The sequence below is a fragment of the Ahaetulla prasina genome, chromosome 3 (genome assembly GCF_028640845.1).
Source record: "Ahaetulla prasina isolate Xishuangbanna chromosome 3, ASM2864084v1, whole genome shotgun sequence".
NCBI classification, from domain to species: Eukaryota; Metazoa; Chordata; class Lepidosauria; order Squamata; family Colubridae; genus Ahaetulla; species Ahaetulla prasina.
This window is the reverse complement of record NC_080541.1, coordinates 231796446-231817642: the sequence shown is the minus strand read 5'-3', so window position 1 is coordinate 231817642 and position 21197 is coordinate 231796446. Positions and strand designations below refer to the sequence as shown.

Below are 21197 nucleotides of genomic sequence, written 5' to 3'. Positions count from 1 at the left end.
GATCTAAAGAAGTTTTCTTTAAATAGTTTGGATGAGCTGCCTGAATTTGTGCTACAGGAGATTGTCCCTCAAATGGAAAAGACTCACAAGCTTAATGTTTCCCAAGAGTTCTCTTTTTGGACTGATGGAATATACGGCAGTAATTTTTGGATTTCTGGACATAAGGAATTACTAGGAAATATTGTGATTGACTTTTTAAAAGGAGCAACGAAGGAAAGACAGAGATTAATGCACCAAAAAATGGCAAGAGACAATAGTATTATTTTTGAAACAAGGTTTTTAAAATATTAATAGACAAAAATATTTGTGTCCCCGAAAGAATTATATGGTTATATGGTTATAGAAGCTATAAGGGAGATATTCTCTGAACTGGATTGGATTTTTATGTTTTAGCTGGTTTTAAATATTTTAGGATTAATTTGTTCTACTGATTTATATATTTTATTATTGTTTATTGTTAATTTTTTGAAGGATTTGGTTAAGTAAGGAGGAAGTCAGAGCTAGAGAGGGAGAATTGGTATAATAGTTTTGGGGAAAAAAATTTTTTTTTAGCATATGTTTGTTTTATTTTTAACTATACCTTGTGTTTGTTCCGGGAAGCCAGGGGGGGAGGGGGAGGGGGTTTGTGAAGGGAAAGGGGTTGGGGGGAAAGGGGGAAAAAAATTTTTGTAAAACTTTTTGAATAAAAAAAAAAAAAAAAAAAGAAGGTCTAGCTTTGGCTGACTTACTTCTGGTAGATTTAGATGTACGTTTAGAACCAGTCCTTGTGACTCTATGGAGCCTAGGAGGGTTAACAGTAGGTTCAGACATGATAAACAGATTGTTTCCAATAAGTCCAGAAATTAATTCCTTCAGGAATATAACTGTATGCAGAAGAAATAAGGTAAGGGAAAATTCCCAATTACCACAGAGAAAACACCAGGTCAAAAATGGCTGGGCTTTAGTATTACAGCAAAGAAGGAACACGTTGCTCCCCGGCAAACCTGTCCTTCCAGAAGCTGCTCTCAGCACCGGATGCAGACTGCAAGATCTTCTACCTGCAGAAAGATCCCAGGCAGAAGAATGACCAGGCAATTCAGCACAGAGCCAAAGGACTCTAAACGTTTCTTCGCAAATTCCAGCAGCTAAACCAGGCTTGCAATTGAAGAAATGAGCTTCCTGGCTCTCTCCGCTCTGACAACACCCAAAATAGACTGTAAAATGGCAAGCGCAGGCAGGAAGAAGCCCCCTGTGCCTGCACAATAAAAAACAGCTGTTCGTCGGCGCGAAACTCCTTGTGCTTCCAAAAAAATGTCGGCCGTGATCAAACTGCCGCTTTGAAGAGCCGCTGCTGTTAGCCAGTCTCTAAATAGGCACACAGGCAAAACAAAGCTCCCACGCGTCGTGAAGCACTTCCTGGTCAACGGAGTTTGCACCAGGGTCCCGGTCAGTGACTCCATAGCTGCTCAATACATGCTGGAGCTGCGATGGTGGTAAGGGTTATTTTAACTCCCAGTCACCCCACACACACATCAGCGGCAATGCAAATCTCTGAGACGCCCAAGTGGGACACACACCGGACTGCTGCTTTCCCAAAAATAAACAATCAGGGTGGGGGAAGACGATCTGGATTTCCCAGAGATGTCTAACCCACCACCACCAGCAGCAAAGGAGGTCAATGTTAGATCAGATGATTGAGGAGGCTCCAGACAATTAAACAGCTGTTTAATTTAGAGTGAGACTTCAGCAAGCGTTTATTGGCTTAATAATTATTAAATGTCTTTATTAATAATAAATCATTTTAATAATTTATTAATAAATTATTAAATGTCTTTATTAATAATAAATGGCTTTATTAATGAATAATTACATTATTCATTAATAAAGACATTACCTTATAGATGACTCCCACCGTTAAAGACCTTGGAGTTTTCATATCAAATGATCTAAGTAGCAAAGCCCACTGCAACTACATCGCAAAAAAGGCTTTAACGAGTTGTAAACCTAATCGTGCGTAGCTTTTTCTCCAGAAACACTACACTACTAACCAGAGCATATAAAACATTTGCTAGACCAATTCTTGAATACAGCTCACCTGTCTGGAACCCATACGCATTTCAGACATCAATACAATTGAATGTGTCCAGAAATATTTTACAAGAAGAGTTCTCCACTCCTCTGAATATAACAAAATACCTTATGCCACCAGACTTGAAATCCTGGGTTTATAAAATTTAGAACTCTGCCGCCTTCGACATGACCTGAGTTTAACTCATAGAATCATCTATTACAATGTCCTTCCTGTTGAAGACTACTTCAGCTTCAATTGCAACAATACACAAGCACACAATAGATTTAAGCTTAATGTTAACCGCTCCAATCTTGATTGAAGAAAATATGACTTCAGTAACAGAGTTGTTTATACTTGGAATCACTACCTGACTGTGGTCTCTTACCAAAATCCCCAAAGCTTTAACCAAAAACTGTCTACCATTGACCTCACCCCATTCCTAAGAGGTCTGTAAGGGGTGTGCATAAGAGCACAAGCGTGCCTACCTTTCCTGTCCTATTGTTTCCTTTCATTATATCCAATTAATATAGTTATTACATACTTACATATATGCTTATATATTGTATAGTTATTTCATGCTTATGCTTATATATACTGTGTGACAAAATAAAAAAATAAATAAGATTTGAATGTTTTCCCGCCAACATTCCCACCAATAGGATCATACACAACAAAAACCAAAGGAAAAAAATTTAAAAACAAGAAATTATAGGTTAATCTGGCATCTATTTGCCAGAGAACTGAAACTGAAGTCTTGATTAATAGACTTAGTGAAAAGACTGAAGACGACAGGAAGTAGGAAGCGAGGTCATGGGAAAAAAAATACACTCAGATGAGAGATTAACCCATACATGGAATGTCGGAGCAGCGCTTTGGGAAAGTAATGATCCTCCTGTGTAGTTGAATGGGCAGTTTGATTGCCCTCTGTGTTTTCTCTAGGCAACATCTGGGCCTAGTTTCATGCAGGACACTAACAGCCTTCCTGGGTCTACCACAGGTGGTTGTCAGCTTTTGACCCCAATTGAGATCAGAATCACTGTTGCTAAGCAAGGCAGTCGTTAAGGGAGTCATGCCCAATTTTGTGACCTTTCTTGCCATAGTTATTATGCATATTGTCTGAAATGGTGCAGGGTTTCCTGCGTGAGTAGGATAGGGCGGGGCTGGAAGGCCTCCAAGGTCCCTTCTGGCTCTGTTCCCTTACATCTCTGCAATTGTTCAGTGAGAATCGTACCATCACTCTGCAAGCCCAGCTTCTCCCCCAACCCAACTTTGCATGCCGGAAGCCAGCTGGGAAGGTAGCAAACGGCAACCAGTGTCCCCATGCCAGTTGCCAGGCATTTTGATCACATCATTCTGGTGATGCTGTGACAGTCGTAACTGTGAAAACCGGCTATAAGTCAATTTTTTCAGTGCTGCTTTGAACAGTTGCTAAACAAATGGTTGCAAATGAAGAACTACCTGTAATCTGATCACTTTGTCAAAAGATACATCTGATATGGACTTTAAAGTTAAAATTCTTTAAAAGTAGGTTTTCTTAGTTAAAGGTTTGACATTTATATTTACATCATGTTTTCTGGGTCAACAGAAAGTAGCCTACAGTTAAGAAAATTATTGGGATTCATGATATTGCACATTGTATGGCGGCTTCCGGTAATCACCCTCTTCCTTTCTAAGTGCCTACGGACCCACCACTTATTTTTTCCTAGGGACTTCTATTTATTTATTTATTTATTTATTTTATTTTTTGTATTTTTATACCGCCCTATCTCCCTAGGGACTCAGGGCGGTTTACAGGCAGATAAAAAATACATATAAATACAAAATAAAACATCAAATTAAAAAACTTATTCTAAATAGCCGAATAATTAAAAATAACATAATATAATATAATATAATATACATATAATATAATATAATATACATAATAAAACCCATTAAAACCAGTTTAAATTTAAAATCTAAAATCTAGTCCAGTCCTGCGCAGATGAATAGATGAGTTTTAAGCTCGCGGCGAAAGGTTCGGAGGTCCGGAAGTTGACGAAGTCCTGGGGGAAGCTCGTTCCAGAGGGTGGGAGCCCCCACAGAGAAGGCCCTTCCCCTGGGTGTCGCCAGACGGCACTGCCTGGCCGATGGCACCCTGAGGAGTCCCTCTCTGTGAGAGCGCACGGGTCGGTGAGAGGTATTCGGTAGCAGCAGACGGTCCCATAAATAGCCCGGCCCTATGCCATGGAGCGCTTTGAAGATCATTACCAAAACCTTGAAGTGCACCCGGAAGGCCACAGGCAGCCAGTGCAGTCTGCGCAGGAGAGTTGTTACGTGGGAGCCCCGAGGGGCTCCCTCTATCACCCGCGCAGCCGCATTCTGAACTACCTGGAGTCTCCGGGTGCTCCTCAAGGGGAGCCCCATGTAGAGAGCATTGCAGTAATCCAGATGAGACGTCACGAGAGCGTGAGTGACTGTGCATAGGGCATCCCGGTCTAGAAAGGGGCGCAACTGGCGAACCAGGCGAACCTGGTAAAAAGCTCTCCTGGAGACAGCCGTCAAATGATCTTCAAAAGACAGCCGTTCATCCAGGAGGACGCCCAAGTTGCGCACCCTCTCCATCGGGGCCAATGACTCGCCTCCAACAGTCAGCCGCGGACGTAGCTGACTGTACCGGGATGCCGGCATTCACAGCCACTCTGACTTGGAGGGATTGAGCTTGAGCCTGTTTCTCCCCATCCAGACCCGTACGGCCTCCAGACACTGGGACAGCACTTCGATAGCTTCGTTGGGGTGGCCCGGTGTGGAAAAGTACAGCCGAGTATCATCAGCGTACAGCTGGTACCTCACACCGAAGCCACTGATGATCTCACCCAACAGCTTCATATAGATGTTGAACAGAAGGGGCGAGAGAATCGACCCCTGCGGCACCCCACAAGTGAGGCGCCTCGGGGCCGACCTCTGCCCCCGTCAACACCGTCTGCGACCGATCGGAGAGATAGGAGGAGAACCGGTTTAGCTCTGCCTGGTAAGGCCTGTTATTAAGAACACAAAGCCTGCAATTACTGCAGGTTCGAGCCCGGCCCAAGGTTGACTCAGCCTTCCATCCTTTATAAGGTAGGTAAAATGAGGACCCAGATTGTTGGGGGGGCAATAAGTTGACTTTGTAAATATATACAAATAGAATGAGACTATTGCCCTATACATTGTAAGCCGCCCTGAGTCTTCGGAGAAGGGCGGGGTATAAATGTAAACCAAAAAAAAAAAAAAACCACCGATAAACAGTGCCTCCCACTCCCAATCCCTCCAACCGGTGCAGCAGGATACCATGGTCGATGGTATCAAAAGCCGCTGAGAGGTCTAAAAGGACCAAGGCAGAGGAACAACCCCTATCCCTGGCCCTCGAGAGATCATCAACCAACGCGACCAAAGCCGTCTCAGTGCTGTATCCGGGCCGGAAACCGGACTGGAACGGGTCTAGATAGAGTTTCATCCAGGTGCCGGGGAAATTGACATGCCACCACACTCTCTACAACCTTCGCCGCGAAGCGAAGGTTGGAGACCGGACGATAATTACCTAATACAGCTGGGTCCAGGGAAGGCTTCTTGAGGAGGGGCCTCACCACCGCCTCTTTCAAGGCGGCCGGAAAGACTCCCTCCAACAAAGAAGCATTCGTAATCCCCTGGAGCCAGCCTCGTGTCACCTCCTGAGTGGCCAGTACCAACCAGGAGGGGCACGGGTCCAGTAAACACGTGGTGGCGTTCAACCTACCCAGCAACCTGTCCATGTCCTCGGGAGCTGTTCTGAGGTACAGATATCAAATGGTCCGATCTCCACCTGCCAAGTCCATGTTTTTCCTTTAAAGTTAGGAACAACATTAACTCTTCTTCAATCTTCTGGTGCTTCCCTTAAGCTCCACGATATCTCCAAAATTTTAGTCAGCTCCTGGAATTCCACCCATCCTATCCAGGCAACTCGAATTCTGTGCAGCCATGGAAAACAAGCCCTTCCTCCTTTCTGCTCCTCTTTGGATGTTGGAGACGCAGGACTAGAAGCTCTAGAAATGGCCGTAGTGACTCTTGAGGCAAGGCAGGGGAACAGCTAAACTGGAATGACGGTGTCAAATACGTCCAGGGCAAATTTCCTGCACCTTCCCAGCCATCCTCACATACCTTGGAGTAATATTTGAAGACATCTGAAGCAGCGCTCAGTTCCAGCACTCCATAGATAACCAGTTTGCAGAATCCAGACAGCAAATTACGTCGCTGGTGCAGCTGTTCAACCTGAAGCTCTCCATTTTCACTATCTGAGTTCAGCAGCCAATTGAAAAGAAGGGAGGGGGTATTAGTGCACTCACACACTCACTCAAAAACTCTACTCCTACTCCAAACCTCTCAAATTCCAGCTTCAAAGATAATGCACACCATCATCCTGGGCTTGGCTGTGGTTGAAGACATGGTCCATTAGAAAGCCAGCCAGCTGCGACTGTAGAGCAGACTCCGGGTGATACACCAATTCCTGCAGGACAGGGTGCCCTCCGTCAGTCAGCTGTGGACCGAAGATCAGGAGCAAATCACTCAACAGCACAAAGGCCTGCGAAGAAGGGAATAAAAGACAATCACACACTGAAAATGACGATTTCCACCCCCACCCCCAAGAGAGACATTGTCAGGCTGCCTCCGATTATATCTAGGAAAGAATACACCTTGACTTCATTTGCTAATAAAGAAAAGTACTTTTACTAGATACATCTGGACTACAGCAGTATAAAGTTGGATCTGAGACAAAATATGGCTAACATTCCATATCCCCCCATTTGTCCCTCCTCTCCTCAGGAGGTCAGGTTGGTCTGGTCCAATGCCAGCTCCTTCTCGGCCCCCGTGGTAATCTTCCACAGGTCTCTAGCTGTTAATCATCTCAGGAATGCAGTCTCTGTTGAAAAAGCCTGCACTCTAACATTCAACCGTTAATCATCCCTCCCCTTCTGTTATGTCAGACGACACTCTTAAAGGGCCCTCTTCCCTTACCCTGTATAGGGCAGTGATACACCTTACATCCTTAAACTATTTTACATTACAGAAAGAACCCATTACATTCTAACTACTGAATATAAATTGTACAAAAAATGTGAGGATTGGAGTGGAGGCTGACAGACATAATGAAAAGGGTGTACGGGGTCCTTGGTACTCTCCGAGCTTGGTGGTCTCCTTGCAGATGTTTCATTACTGAACTATGTAACATCATCAGTGCTAGTAGAGTGGGGTTTACTTTCAATTTATAACCTGGTGGCGTGCTCTGTCAGTGTGGGTGGGAGTGGCCTTGGTGGTTTCTGGGTTGGGATGTTTACTATTCGCTTGCTTGGAGTATTGTTTGCTTTTTGATTTTGGTCTAATGTTAACCTTGGTGTTAATCTCTGCTCATCTGGGTGTTGATCGCTGGTGAGGCAGTTTTGGTGATGGTATGTAAATACTGCCTATGTGTCTCATAATAGCCAATCTGTCACAGTGCCAAGAATTCTGTGGCATTTTTGGAGTTGGCTTGGTCTAGGAGGGTCACTGCTTTCCAGTTGAAACTATAGTTAATCTTTCCAGCTGAAACTATGGTGAAATGCTCTCGGATCGGACCAGATTGCACAATCCCTTAGCGATCATGGTCGATTATTCGGCGATCCAGTAGCGATGGCGGAGCAAAGCTCTGCCCGCTCACCCAGGTGTCATTACTTCCTGGTTTTAACCAGGAAGTAATGTTTTTTACGTTCTGCGTATGCGGCGCATGCACTTCCAAACCGGTAAGGAAGGTAAGTAGATTTCACCCCACCTTAAAACCTCTGCTCCAGCGGATTTATTTATTTATAAATTTTATTGACTGCCCATCTTATCATAAGGTAATTCTGGGCTGCTTACAGACATAAAAATACATCTACATTTAAACCTGAATAAATTAAAACCAAAGATTAAAATCAAGGACAAGGGCGGGGAGTGAAATGGGGGGAGGTGGGATCTTTTGTTACTCAATCAACCCCCCCCCTCCCGAGTGTGCTGTTCTCCCATTGGAGCTCCAGGCCAACTGGCAGATCCAGATCTTTAGAATAGGAAGGTTGGGGCCAACCTCACATGGGGGGGAGGGGGCGCAAAAATGTTCCAGAGGGCAGGAACCACAGCAGAGATGGCCCTCCTCCTCCGGAACCCCACCAGCAGGAATAATCAGGCTGAAAGGACCCACAGCAGGCCTCCCCTGCCGGCATGAGTGGGAACAAACACATCAGGACCGGACTCAGTAGTCCATCTGCACTTATAAGACAAAGGCCACTCTTTTGAAGACAGCAAAGTCCACATTTTAGATAGAAAGGACCGCTGGTTTGAAAAAGGGGTTAAAAAGGCCATCTATGTCAAAATTGAACAGCCATCTCTTAATAGAGGGAGGGATACCATATTATCTATCTCCCATCTACAACAATCCTTGTGTTGTGACTCCGTCCCCTGAGCCAGTCCTCATGGAGGAGAGTGACTCGGAGAATGGGGGAGAGGAGCCAGCAAGGGCTGTATAAAAATTCAATCAATATTAATACTAATACTCCCTCGCCAGGAGCCTCCTCGCTGGCACCACCCCAAGTTCCAGCTGCAGGCCAGGAGGAGGAGCTGACAAGGCCTCCCTCTCCTGCACCCTCCTCCTCCCTGGCAACGCCTCAAGTCCCAGCTGCTGCTGATCAATCCTGGATTGATCCGAGGAAGCGACGAAAAGATAAGTGTGCGCAGCAGAGGAAAAGTTATGGCAGGCTCAGAAGCTGCTGAGTCACTGAGCCACACCCCCCAGGGTATAAAAGTAGGTGGAGCTGCCATGTGGCCCTTGTGACGGACAAAAAAGCTACCAAGGGTGCACTGCAGCTCGGTTGTTGGAGGGTTAAAGGACTTTGTCAGTGGGTTTTGGCAACAGATCTTGGACACGAGATAACGAACTCAGAACTTGGCAGGCCTTTGCACGGTCACTGCCAAGTATTTCCTCAACTGAAGAAAATCAGGTCTGTAGCAAATAAAAAGACTGGGAGACACGCATCTTTTGGTTTGCTCTGTGAAGTGGGGAGGGGGACATAACACCTTTCAGCAGTTCCAAGGCGGCTCCACACTCATTTGCACAGGTGACCCTGACAACACAGATAAACCTCTAAGGGGCCTCAGTGACTCTCTAACATCCAGTCAGAGCTGAAGAAGCTTCTTGGATGAGAAGCAAAACATCTTCAAAGAAAAATCATAAAGTCCAGTTGCCTCTTGAAAAAAGCACCTTTGGGACAACCATGACCTGAATGACCGAGAAACTCCACAGTGGGATGAGCCAATCCCAGTGGGGTGAGACAGTCTCGAAAGTAACCTGGATCCATGCCATGAAGGGCTTTAATGGGGATCACCAACACCTTGAGTTGCACCTGGAAGCAGACTGGCAACCAATGCAGCTCGCGGATCAGTGGTGTTACTGGAGCCATTCTAGGGACCCCCCAAAGCTGCCTGCACTGCTGCACTCTGCACCAGCTGTAGCTTCTGAATGCTCTTCAAGGGAAGACCCATGTAGTACTATTACAACAATCCGATCATGAGATGACCAAGGACTGAATGACTGAGCGCACAGAATTCTGTTCCAGGAAAGGCCGCAACTGGGGCACAACACGAAGTTATGCAAAGGCTCTGCTAGCTGTGACTGCCACCTGTTTGTTGAGCAAGAGTCCAGGAGAACCCCCAAGTTGGGGACCAGATCTTTTCTGGGGAGGGCCAACCCCCCATCCAGAGTCAAAGATGACAAAACCCCGGATCCTGGACCCCCGCATACCCAAAGCCATTCGGTCTTGCCAGGGTTCCCTATCCAAGCCCCCACAGGCCCCAGGCACTGCAAGAGGGTGACCATAGCATTGCTTGGACTGCCAAACATGGAAATAGTGTTGAGCGTCATCCTTATCCTTTCAGGCTCTTTAAATTAAGAGGTGCCCTTTTGATTTTCCAAGAGGCAATCTATTGTGGTCCGTCAGCAGCCTACGGAGCTGGCAACGGAGCCGGACAGCGATGAGGCTGAGGCGAGGTCAGGGCCATCAGGAAGTGAGATTGCGGAGCCTCCAGAGACTGATAGTAGTGAGGCAGAGGAACAGGAGGAGCCTGTTCCTAATGCACGCATGAGAAGAGCTGCCAGAAGGCAAGAGCAGCTCAAGCAGAGAGGACAACTCAGGAATAGGGCCAAGAGATGACTGGCCCCTCCCATAGGGTGACCAGCACCGGTGTTTCAGCTTTGCAGGAAAAAAACATTGTAGCTGCGTCTTCTGCTTCGTCCTCTGCTTCGTGTAGGTCTGTTTTTGTGGCCTCTGGACATTTGCCAGGAAGGCCTTTGGCAGTTTGTCTAATTGGACTAAGGTTTGTGAGATAACTGAGGAATTTGTGTTGGAAGGCATTTGTTTTACTTTGAGTTGAACGAAGCTGGGAATGAAGTAATTCCCAGCTGTTTGAATAAAGTTTGTTTTTCCACAGACTGTTTATTACTAGCTACTTGGACCTGGGTCACAACACAACCTTGGAAACAAAATTGATCTGAGAAAATGATGCTTTGCAAAGTCAGCTTCTTATTTAACTGAAATAATGTACTTTTTAAAGTGAAGCAGAGAATTTAACCAAGGAAAGTCTCCCACATATCATGGTTCAGTTCTTTACATATGAAGAAACCGATTTCACCTTCCGAGTTTGAACTCGATGAACTTTTCCTGACGTTAGTACCAAATCAATGGAACAGCTTGCATCCTGCAGCTGCTCCATCGCTGGAGGTTTTCGAGAAGATATTGGGCAGCCATTTTACTATGATGGTATAAGGACTCCTTCCTTGGGCAAGGGGCTGGACTAGAAGACTGCCATGGTCTCTTCCGCTTCTAGGATTCTACGAATCCAGATTGTTGGCACCTTTATTTGACTGGGCTGCTTAATGTGCGCTCCCATAGGGAGGGCCTCCTCAGGGTGCCGTTGGTCAAACAATGTCGACTGGCGGCCCCCAGGGGGAGGGCCTTCTCTGTGGGGGCTCCTGCCCTCTGGAATGAGCTGCCTCCAGGGCTTCGTCAACTCCCCGACCTCCAGACCTTTCGCTGCGAGCTGAAGACTTTCTTGTTCCATCGTGCAGGGCTAGCAGTTTTTAATGGGGTTTTTATTTTTATTTTAGTTTTTTGGCCATTAATTGAATTAGTTTTTTATATTGTTTTTAAATTTGTATTATATGTGTCTTTTAACTGGCTGTTAACCGCCCTGAGTCCTTCGGGAGAAGGGCGGTATACAAATCTAATTAATAAATAATAAATAAATAAATAAATAATGTCTCCATCGGGAGGGGGGGAATTAGGGTGAGGGGATTGTGACCGAAGCCCCACCTCTTGGTGAATCTGCCAGAAGCATGAAGGCCACCCCCAAAGAAATACTTAATTTTTATTTATTCAATTTCTATTCCCACCCTTTCTCAAGCAAGCAACTCTGTGCAACAAATAATCATAATCATAAAATCAGTTCAAACCAACTACAAACATCATACACATACATTTATGAAAAAAATATAATTATAGGTATCTATATAATCAAGAAAAGGGGCTAGGGCCCTACACACTCAGGGCCCAGATCGGGGGACATAACCAGGTCTTCATGGCATCACAAAATGGCAACAGGGCCGGACACATCCTAATCTCTGGAGGGATAAGGTCTCACAGGGGCTATTGCTGAGAAGGCAGGTCTCTGAATACCGGCCAGCTGATATTTCCTGGCTGACGGGACCCACGGCATACCCAACCAAACAAACAACTGGAAGGTGATGGTGCTCTATGAGGTTAAGCATAAAACTGAGAGGAAGAAATAGCTTAGTTTTCCCACAGGGAGATTCTTCCAGACTAGGGAGAAATGGGTGCTGCTGAGCTCGGAAACGAAGTAAGTATTTAAAAATGCCCAACTTGGAGGCAAAGGGAGGCGGATTAGAGACTATGCTTATGGGCCAACCATGTTAATGGTTGTAATATGGCGCATGCCCAAGATGGCGGTCGCACCGCTGAACAGCTGATGCGGCGACGGGCCTATTTCGGGCCGGACCGGGTGGGGGGGGGTCTTTTTGACAGCTTGGACCCCCCGCCCGGGTAGATGAGAGTGCGGTGAGTCGGAGGATGGGCGAACTGAGGCGGGGCGTCTCCGGGTTCCCTTAGGAGGAGTCCCGGAGCGCTCTCCCTCCGGCGGTGTGGCCGACGATGGCGGCAGCGGCGGTGACGGCGGCGGTGACGGCGGCGGCCCGGCCTTTTCCAGCGGCCGGGCCTTTTCCAGCAGCGGCAGCGGTCCGGCCTTCTCCAGGCCGGGCGGCAGCGGCCTGGCTGGGCGGCAGCGGCCCGGCTTTTCCAGCGGTGGCGGCGGCGGCGGCAGCCGGTTTTTGCCGGCGGTTCTCCGGCGGCGGTGGTCGGCGGCCTGGCTTGGCCCTGCTTCGGGAGGGGCCTAGAGCCTTTCTCCCCTTTGTCCCCCCCCGTCTGCGGTGCCGGTGGTGTGAGCAGCCTGGCCTTTTCCAGCAGTGGCGGCGGCGGCCGAGTTCTTCGGTGGCGGCGGCCTGGCCTGGAGGCTCTTTCCCCCCGGCAGCGGTAGTGTCGGTGTCGGTGTCGGCGGCCTGGTTGAACCGGCTTGGCCAGGGCCTAGCCTGTTGGTGGTTGACTGGGTCCGGCGAACTGTGGCATGACCCAGCAAACCCGGCGGGTGAGTGGCCTATTCCAGCTGGAGGCCTGGCTTAGCGGCCACGAAGAGGCCCGATGGTCGCCTTCTTTGACATCTTGAAGGTTGTCCACGGGTCTAGGGGACGCCCTCGTTACCATCTTGAGGACGTCTATGGACCGTCTATGGGGGCTTTTTGAGTCCTTTGCCCCCCCCCCCGGACTTTCGGAGAGAGATGCCTCGTCGGTGGAGCAGCTTGGCCCATTAGGCGCGTGTTTCGCCTCTTTGTCAACCTGAAGGACGATCACGGGCCATGTAGGCACCTTTTTACCATCTTTGAGGATGCCCATGGGCTGGCTGCAAGGGGATCTTCTGAAGACCTTTGGTCCCCAGCTGGGGGAATTGAGGATGGTCCTGGACAATCCTAGCTTGTCTATTGTAGGACTATATCCTTCTCCCCGCGCCCATAGACCACCCCTCGGGATTGGAGATGAGGGGTTGGAGCTCTGACTGAATCATGGCGGTTTGTTTATCTACCGCCCAAGACCTATATCCCGTCTGTCTTCCACTCGGAATTACTGGTGCGTCAAATTTCCATCTTGACAGGCCCAGGATGGGTCTGTTTGCCGGACTTTTATCATGCGGACATTTACAGCGGCTGACCTTCTTGCCCTGCGAGATTCCTCTCGCGGGTCTGGCCCCCACATTATCGAGGGCCCATCTTGAGGACGGGTTTTGGAACCCCGAGAGATGGCATGCCAAAATAGGAGACTCAGGGATTTTAATTAATTATTTTAATAGGGTTTTAAGGGAATTTTAATGGGAATTTTAAGGAGGCGGGAACTGACGGGTTTGGGTTGGAGGGGTAGTGTCGGTGTCGGTGTCGGCGGCCTGGTTGAACCGGCTTGGCCAGGGCCTAGCCTGTTGGTGGTTGACTGGGTCCGCGAACTGTGGCATGACCCAGCAAACCCGCGGGTGAGTGGCCTATTCCAGCTGGAGGCCTGGCTTAGCGGCCACGAAGAGGCCCGATGGTCGCCTTCTTTGACATCTTGAAGGTTGTCCACGGGTCTAGGGGCCCTCGTTACCATCTTGAGGACGCCTATGGACCGTCTATGGGGCTTTGAGTCCTTTGCCCCCGGACTTTCGGAGAGAGATGCCTCGTCGGTGGAGCAGCTTGGCCCATTAGGCGCGTGTTTCGCCTCTTTGTCAACCTGAAGGACGATCATCACGGGCCATGTAGGCACCTTTACCATCTTGAGGATGCCCATGGGCTGGCTGCAAGGATCTTCTGAAGACCTTTGGTCCCCAGCTGGGGAATTGAGGATGGTCCTGGACAATCCTAGCTTGTCTATTGTAGGACTATATCCTTCTCCCCGCTAAGACCACCCTCGGGATTGGAGATGAGGGGTTGGAGCTCTGACTGAATCATGGCGGTTTGTTCATCTACCGCCCAAGACCTATATCCCGCCTGTCTTCCACTCGGAATTACTGCGTCAAATTTCCATCTTGACAGGTCCAGGATGCATGCGGACATTTACAGCGGCTGACCTTCTTGCCCTGCGAGATTCCCTCTCGGGTCTGGCCCCCACATTATCGAGGGCCCATCTTGAGGACGGGTTTTGGAACCCCGAGAGATGGCATGCCAAAATAGGAGACTCAGGGATTTTAATTAATTATTTTAATCGGGTTTTAAGGGAATTTTAATGGGAATTTTAAGGAGGAACGGGTTTGGGTTGGAGGGGTAGTGTGGGTGGGGTGGGAGGTTAGGGCGGGTGATGGGGTAGCCCGTCGAGGGAAACCAGTTCCAGCGCATGCTCGTGGCGACTATCAAATGGGTTCGGAGGTTATGGGGAGTGTGTTCCTTTGTGTGAGGGTGAGTCTATTTGCACGGTAAGTGGGAGGCAGATATGGCGGAAGGGGGATCGATCAACATAGGGGTCATGCGTTCGATGTATGCAGGCGATCGCGTGCCCCGATCCCCCTGGCTTCTCCCCTTCCCCGGATGGTCAAGACCCTCAGGGCCTGGGCCTTTGTCTGATGTTATGGCACGGACGGTCCGTGGCCAAAAAGGCCCCCCTTATACATGATCTGGTTCAGGGGTGCCGGATATTATAGGCGCACGGAGACCTGGTTGGGCACTGAAGGGGGTGTGCCCCTGGTCGAGATGTGCCCACCAGGTTTCCGTGCATTCCATCAGCCGAGGGCCCAGGGTAGGGGTGGAGGGGTGGCGGTTGCTATTAAAGAGAGTCTAGAGCCGAGGGAGACCACTGTACCTCAGATTGCCGGGTGTGAATCCCTCCTTGTGAGGTGGGGTCATAGATGTCAGATGGGCTTGCTGGTCGCTGCACCTGGCTCCTTGCTGCGTGACAGCTGCCCTGCCCGAGCTCCTGGAGGTGCTTGCCGGGGTGGCAGTGGAGACCCCCAGACTTTTAGTCATGGGGGACTTTAACTTGCCATCTGCCGGCTCGTCATCGACGGTAGCTCGGGAGTTCTTGGCCTCCATGACGGCCTTGGACCTGACTCAAGTAGTGGATGGCCCCACTCACATCGGGGGAGGCACACTGGACCTGATTTTTGTCTCTGGTCAGTGGTTGAGAGATCTGGACTTAAAGGAAATAGTCATTGAACCTTTGTCATGGTCAGATCACTCTCCTTCGCCTGGACTTTCTGACCGCTACCCAACACCGCAGGGAGACGGAACCATTACGTTGGTACCGCCCCAGGCGCCTGATGGACCCAGAGAGGTTTCGGACGGAGCTTGGGCCACTTCCTGAGGGTCTGGCTCACGGCACGGCAGAGGAACTAGCTGCAGCCTGGGAACGGGCTGCGGCTGGGGCTTTAGACCGTGTCGTGCCTTTGCGGCCTCTGACCCGGCGCAGATCCCAACCGGCTCCTTGGTTCTCCGAGGAGCTGAGGGGGATGAAACGCCGGAGAAGACGCCTAGAGAGTTCCTGGAGGTCCAGCCGCTCAGAGGTTGATCGGACACTAGTTAGATCCTATACTAGACCTACCTAGTGGCACTGAGGGAAGCGAGGCGCTACGCCTCCTCCTCATTGCGCCGGCAGATAACCGCCCAGCTGCCCTGTTTGGTGACCCGCCTCCTCCTTCACCAGGGGCAGCGGGATGACCCGTTGCAGGGACGTGCTGAGGAGTTTAACGGTTATCTATACGATAAAATCGTTCAGCTTAGGGACGGTCTGGACCAAAATTGTGGCGATTCAGACGGGGTATCTGAGGGCGGTCTTGGTGATGTTGTTTGGGATGAGTTTGACCCTGTGAGAGGACATGACATGAGTTTGACCCTCTGAGAGGACATGGACAGGTTGCTGGGTAGATTGAATGCCACCACGTGTTTACTGGACCCGTGCCCCTCCTGGCTGGTGCTGGCCACTCAGGAGGTGACACGAGGCTGGCTCCAGGGGATTACGAGTGCTTCCTTGTTGGAGGGAGTCCTTCCGGCCGCCTTGAAAGAGGCGGTGGAGAGGCCCCTCCTCAAGAAGCCTTCCCTGGACCCGGCTGTTTTAGGTAATTATCGTCCGGTCTCCAACCCGCCGCGAAGGTTGTAGAGAGTATGGTGGCATATCAGTTTCCCTGCACCTGGAGGAAACTGTCTATCTGGACCTGCTCCAGTCCGGCTTCCGACCCGTTACAGCACTGAGACGGCTTTGGTCGCGCAGGATGATCTCTGGAGGGCCAGGATAGGGGTTATTCCTCTGCCCTGGTCCTATTAGACCTCTCAGCGGCTTTTGATACCATCGACCATGGTATCCTGCTGCGCCGTTGGAGGGATTGGGAGTGGAGGCACCGCTATCGGTGGTTCTCCTATCTCTCCGACCGTCGCAGACGGTGTTGACGGGGCAGAGGTCGGCCCCGCGCCTCACTTGTGGGTGCCGCAGGGTCGATTCTCTCGCCCCTTCTGTTCAACATCTATATGAAGCCGCTGGGTGAGATCATCAGTGGCTTCGTGTGAGGTACCAGCTGTACGCTGATGACACCCAGCTGTATTTTCCACACCGGCCACCCCAATGAAGCTATCAAGTGCTGTCCCGGTGTTTGGAAGCCAGACGGGTCTGGATGGGGAGAAACAGGCTCAAGCTCAATCCTCCAAGACGGAGTGGCTGTGGATGCCGGCATCCCGGTACAGTCAGCTGAGTCCGCGGCTGACTGTCGGGAGCGAGTCATTGGCCCCGGCGGAGAGGGTGCGCAATTTGGGCGTTCTCCTGGATGCACGGCTGTCTTTGAAGACCATTTGACGGCCGCTCCAGGAGAGCTTTCCACCAGGTTCGCCTGGTGCGCCAGTTGCGCCTTTCTAGACCGGGATGCCTTGTGCACAGTCACCACGCCTTGTGACGCCTCGCCTGGACTACTGCAATGCTCTACATGGGGCTCCCTTGAAGGGCATCCGGAGGCTGCAGTTGGTCCAGAATGCAGCTGCGCTGGTGATAGAGGAGCCCTCGTGGCTCCCGAGTGACACCTATCCTGCGCAGGCTGCACTGGCTACCTGTGGCCTTCCGGTGCGCTTCAAGGTGTTGGTGAACGCCTTTAAAGCGCCCATGGCATAGGGCCGGGTTACTTACGGGACCGCCTGCTGCTACCGAATACCTCTCACCGACCTGCGCGCCTCACAGAGAGGGACTCCTCAGGGTGCCGTCGGCGCGACAGTGTCGCCTGGCGACACCCAGGAAGGGCCTTCTGTGGGGCTCCGCCTCTGGAACGAACTCCCCAGGACTTCGCCAACTTCCGACCTCCGAACCTTTCATGAGCTTAAAACTTACTTATTTATCTGCGCTGGACTGGGTTAGTTTTTTTTTAAGTTATGGGTTTTTAATGGGTTTTATCTCCAAATTTTAATTGTGGCCAATTTAATAAGTTTTTTAATTGTATTTTAATTGTATTTATAGTGTACTGTGTATTTTTACTTGGCTGTGAACCGCCCTGAGTCCTTCGGGAGAAGGGCGGTATACAAATTTAAATAATAATAATAATAATAATAATATAAATGCAATTTATATTTTTCCACAAATAGTTTTTTCCCGAATGCCATCACTCTGCTAAACAAATAATTCCCTCAACACTGTCAAACTTTACTAAATCTGCACTACTATTAATCTTCTCATCGTTTCCATCACCCGTCTCCTTCCACTTATGACTGTAACTTTGTTGCTTGTATCCTTACGATTTATACTGATATTGTTTCCTGATTGCTTATTTGTAGCCTATGACTATCATTAAGTGTTAAATTTGTACCCTATGACTATCATTAAGTGTTGTAAGTGTTGTACTTTGATGAAAGTATCTTTTCTTTATGTACACTGACAGCATATGCACCAAGACAAATTCCTTATGTGTCCAATCACACTTGGACAATAAAAAATTCTATTCTATTCTATTCTATTCTATTCTATTCTATTCTATTCTATTCTATTCTATTCTATTCTATTCTATTCTATTCTATTTGTAAATAAAAATAAAAAAACCTCATGCCAGAATTCTTAAAGTCAGCAAAAACTTAATGGCACATATTCAGCCAATTAATCAATAGCAAGTAGTAAATACTAAAGTTTGGGCCAGACAGTTAAGCAGGTTTGGCTGTTGATGTGGTGGTGGTGTTTTTTTTTGGGGGGGGGGGGCGTTGCTTATCTGTTTTAACCTTGGCCGATATGGGTCATAGGTGGATGCTGTAGTTCTGGTTTAGCTCCTGCACACTGTCCACAGTCACTGTTATGAGACTGACAGCCACACAAATTATTTCAATAAATGATAAAGGATATTTTAGCACCATCATCACTGATTTTTATACGAACAGGGCAGAGTTACACTTGGAGGCATCCTAAATATTTTTAAGCATTCCACTTTTGTAGAAGTACACTCAAAAAGGATCTGCTCATTTCAAAAAGTAATTAATCTCGTTTAACTACTGCTGATAAATGTCCTTTTGCATTAGTGTTCTGCAAACAATATCTCCCACAATTCATTCTTACAAGACTAGTAGGTAGTCCTTGGGTTACGATAATGATTGGGGCTTCCATCACTAAGCTAGGTGGCTTCCATCACTAATTAGGGATTTCCATCACTAAGCTAGGTGGTTGTAAAGTGTGATAGCATGTGATCGCATCGCTTAACGACAATCCCGGCAGGACCCTTTGCCATCTTTCAGTGAGGAACACAAAGGTTATTAATAGAGGATCTCACATGACCCCAATGTGGGAAGAAGTGTGGCCCAGGCACATAGGTGCTATGGAGGACCAGTGCCACAAAAGGGCGCTATGGAACAGGCATTACAAACCACGGGAGGGCGCTGTGGGCAGGCAGTCGCTATAGGACACCAACAGCCACACTGCTGGGGCCCCTCAGGAGAAAATCCAGCAGGGCTGTAGGAGCAACCCAAGATCTCCTTCCGGCTTCCCCATTGACTTTGCTTGTGGAAACAGGCAGGGCAAGTCAGAAATGGTGATGGTGCAAAGGCCGCAACTCCTGAGGATCGGTCATAGGTTCTTTCTGCCCCCCCCTTCCTACGCTGCTGTAATTTGGAACTGTCCCTGAACGAGAGGTCCTCACTTTAAGACCACACACACAGAGAGACATACACAGACACACTCCCCTCTTAAAGTTACAGTTTAAGACCTATGATGAGGTACACTCGGGTGAAATTCAGCAGATTCTGAGAGGTTCTGGAGAACCGGTAGTGGAAATTTTCAGTAGTTCGGAGAACTGGCAAATACCTCCTCTGGCTGGCCCCAGAATGGGGCAGGAATGGAGATTTGGCAATATCCTTCCTCCAGGAGTGGGGTGGGAATGGAGATTTTGCAGTATCCTTCCCCTGGCGTGGGGTGGGAATGGATTTTGCAGTATCATTCCCCTGCTACACCACCAAGCCACACCCACCAAACCAGGCCCACAGAACCAGTAGTAAAAAAATTTGAATCCCACCACTGGGAAAGCCCCCTTCTCCCACCTTGTATTCATTGACTCGTTGCACTGTAGAGACAAATGGGAAATGGGAAAGACCGGCCCAGCAAGCCCCTGATCTTGCCCAAGTGGGTGCCCCTTCTCATCTCCCCCCCCCCCACACACACACAGCTCAGACATCCCTCACCTGCTCCTGGACACAGGGCTCCATGTCCGCGAGGCAGCTCTGGCAGAGGGAGCAAAAGGCAGCCACTTTGTCCTTGAGGCTGAGCAGTTGCTGCTGGGGATGAAAAGGCAATCATGAAAGCCTGGCAGTAAAGGTTTTGGCAAAAGATCCCCCAAACCCACTCACCTGGTCAGGGAGGGCCTCAACTGAGCATTGGGACAGTTCCCAGAGCAGCGAGAAGTAGGCACAAGTCATGGCAGGAATCACCACCTGCGAGGAGAAGAGGGAGGCAACAGGCATGCATGGGACCCCCCCCATGGGCGCAAGAAAAACACAGAAGCGCAGCTGAGCAAGTATGTGTCCCAAGAAGAGAGGTCCCCAACTGTTTCTGACTCAGGTCAGTTGGCCCAGTACCTGCTCGCAGGCCTCGCCTGTGTTCAGCAGGTGGCGCAGGAGACGGACGCAGGGCTCAAAGAACCTCCAGGGAGTCAGGTCGTGGGCACTGCGGATGAAAAGGGCACAAGGGCCAGTTCCTGGATGTTCCCCAGAGATGCCATGCCTCTATTTAGGATTGGTCCGGAGGAGGAAGGTGTCTAAAAGCAGGGACTTTCTTCAAGAGCAGGGATCTTGGACAAAACGGCATGGAAATGGCCAGACTGAATAATTTCCACTCACCTGTGGAAGAAGGCAATGCGTCTCAAAGTGGTAGCCATGCTGTACATCACCTCCTTCTCAGAAAATGAAGACTACAAAGAAACAGAGACACTATGCAAGGCGCTTTTCCTCCACCCGAGAGGAATATCCAGAGACAGAGAATCATAGATGTGGAAGGTCCAACCCCATGCTTAGAGTAGGAACCCTCACACTATCCCTGACAAAAATATGGGTCAATCTTTTCTTGAAAACCTCTAGTGACTGAGCACCCATCACTTCAGAAGGCAGGCTGTTCTACTCCTGAATAGTCTCCCAAGAAAGTAAATCCTCCTTATTTCAAGTCTGGATCTTCCATTGGAGGCTGCTACCTGCTGGTTCTCATCTTGCCCTCAATGGGCATTACAAGGAATAAATCCAAACTGTCCACCCAGACTTCCCTTCATGGATTGGAAGGCTGCTTTTCTGTCTCTGCTCGGCTTTCCCTTCTTTAGGCTAAACGTACAGAGTTCAATTGCTCTTGGTAGGATTTAGACTCCATGCCTTTTACTCTTTGTACTCTTTTCAGTTACACAGCCCAAAATTGCATTGGCTCTTTTGGCAGCTGTGGCATCTTGCTGGCTCAGGCTTAGTCCGAGATCTACTGCGGCACCCAGATTCTTCTCACAAATACTAGGGTAGAGCCAAAGATCCCCATCTTCTATCTGTACATCTGATTTTTACATTTCTCACCAATGAACATGTTGCTGCCTA

General features: G+C 49.0%; 1 protein-coding gene across 1 annotated transcript in view; it reads right to left on the bottom strand.

The window, feature by feature from the left end:
* Positions 1 to 21197, bottom strand: part of LOC131195107 (cohesin subunit SA-3-like) — a 94107-nt gene that overhangs the window by 8064 nt on the left and 64846 nt on the right. The window contains exons 23-28 of the mRNA XM_058176736.1: positions 20469 to 20539; positions 20208 to 20295; positions 19980 to 20063; positions 19815 to 19907; positions 6458 to 6626; positions 6206 to 6339 (exon numbers count right to left, since the gene is read on the bottom strand). Of these exons, the coding sequence (XP_058032719.1) occupies positions 6206 to 6339; positions 6458 to 6626; positions 19815 to 19907; positions 19980 to 20063; positions 20208 to 20295; positions 20469 to 20539 (639 nt within the window). The remainder of the gene's footprint in view (positions 1 to 6205; positions 6340 to 6457; positions 6627 to 19814; positions 19908 to 19979; positions 20064 to 20207; positions 20296 to 20468; positions 20540 to 21197) is intronic.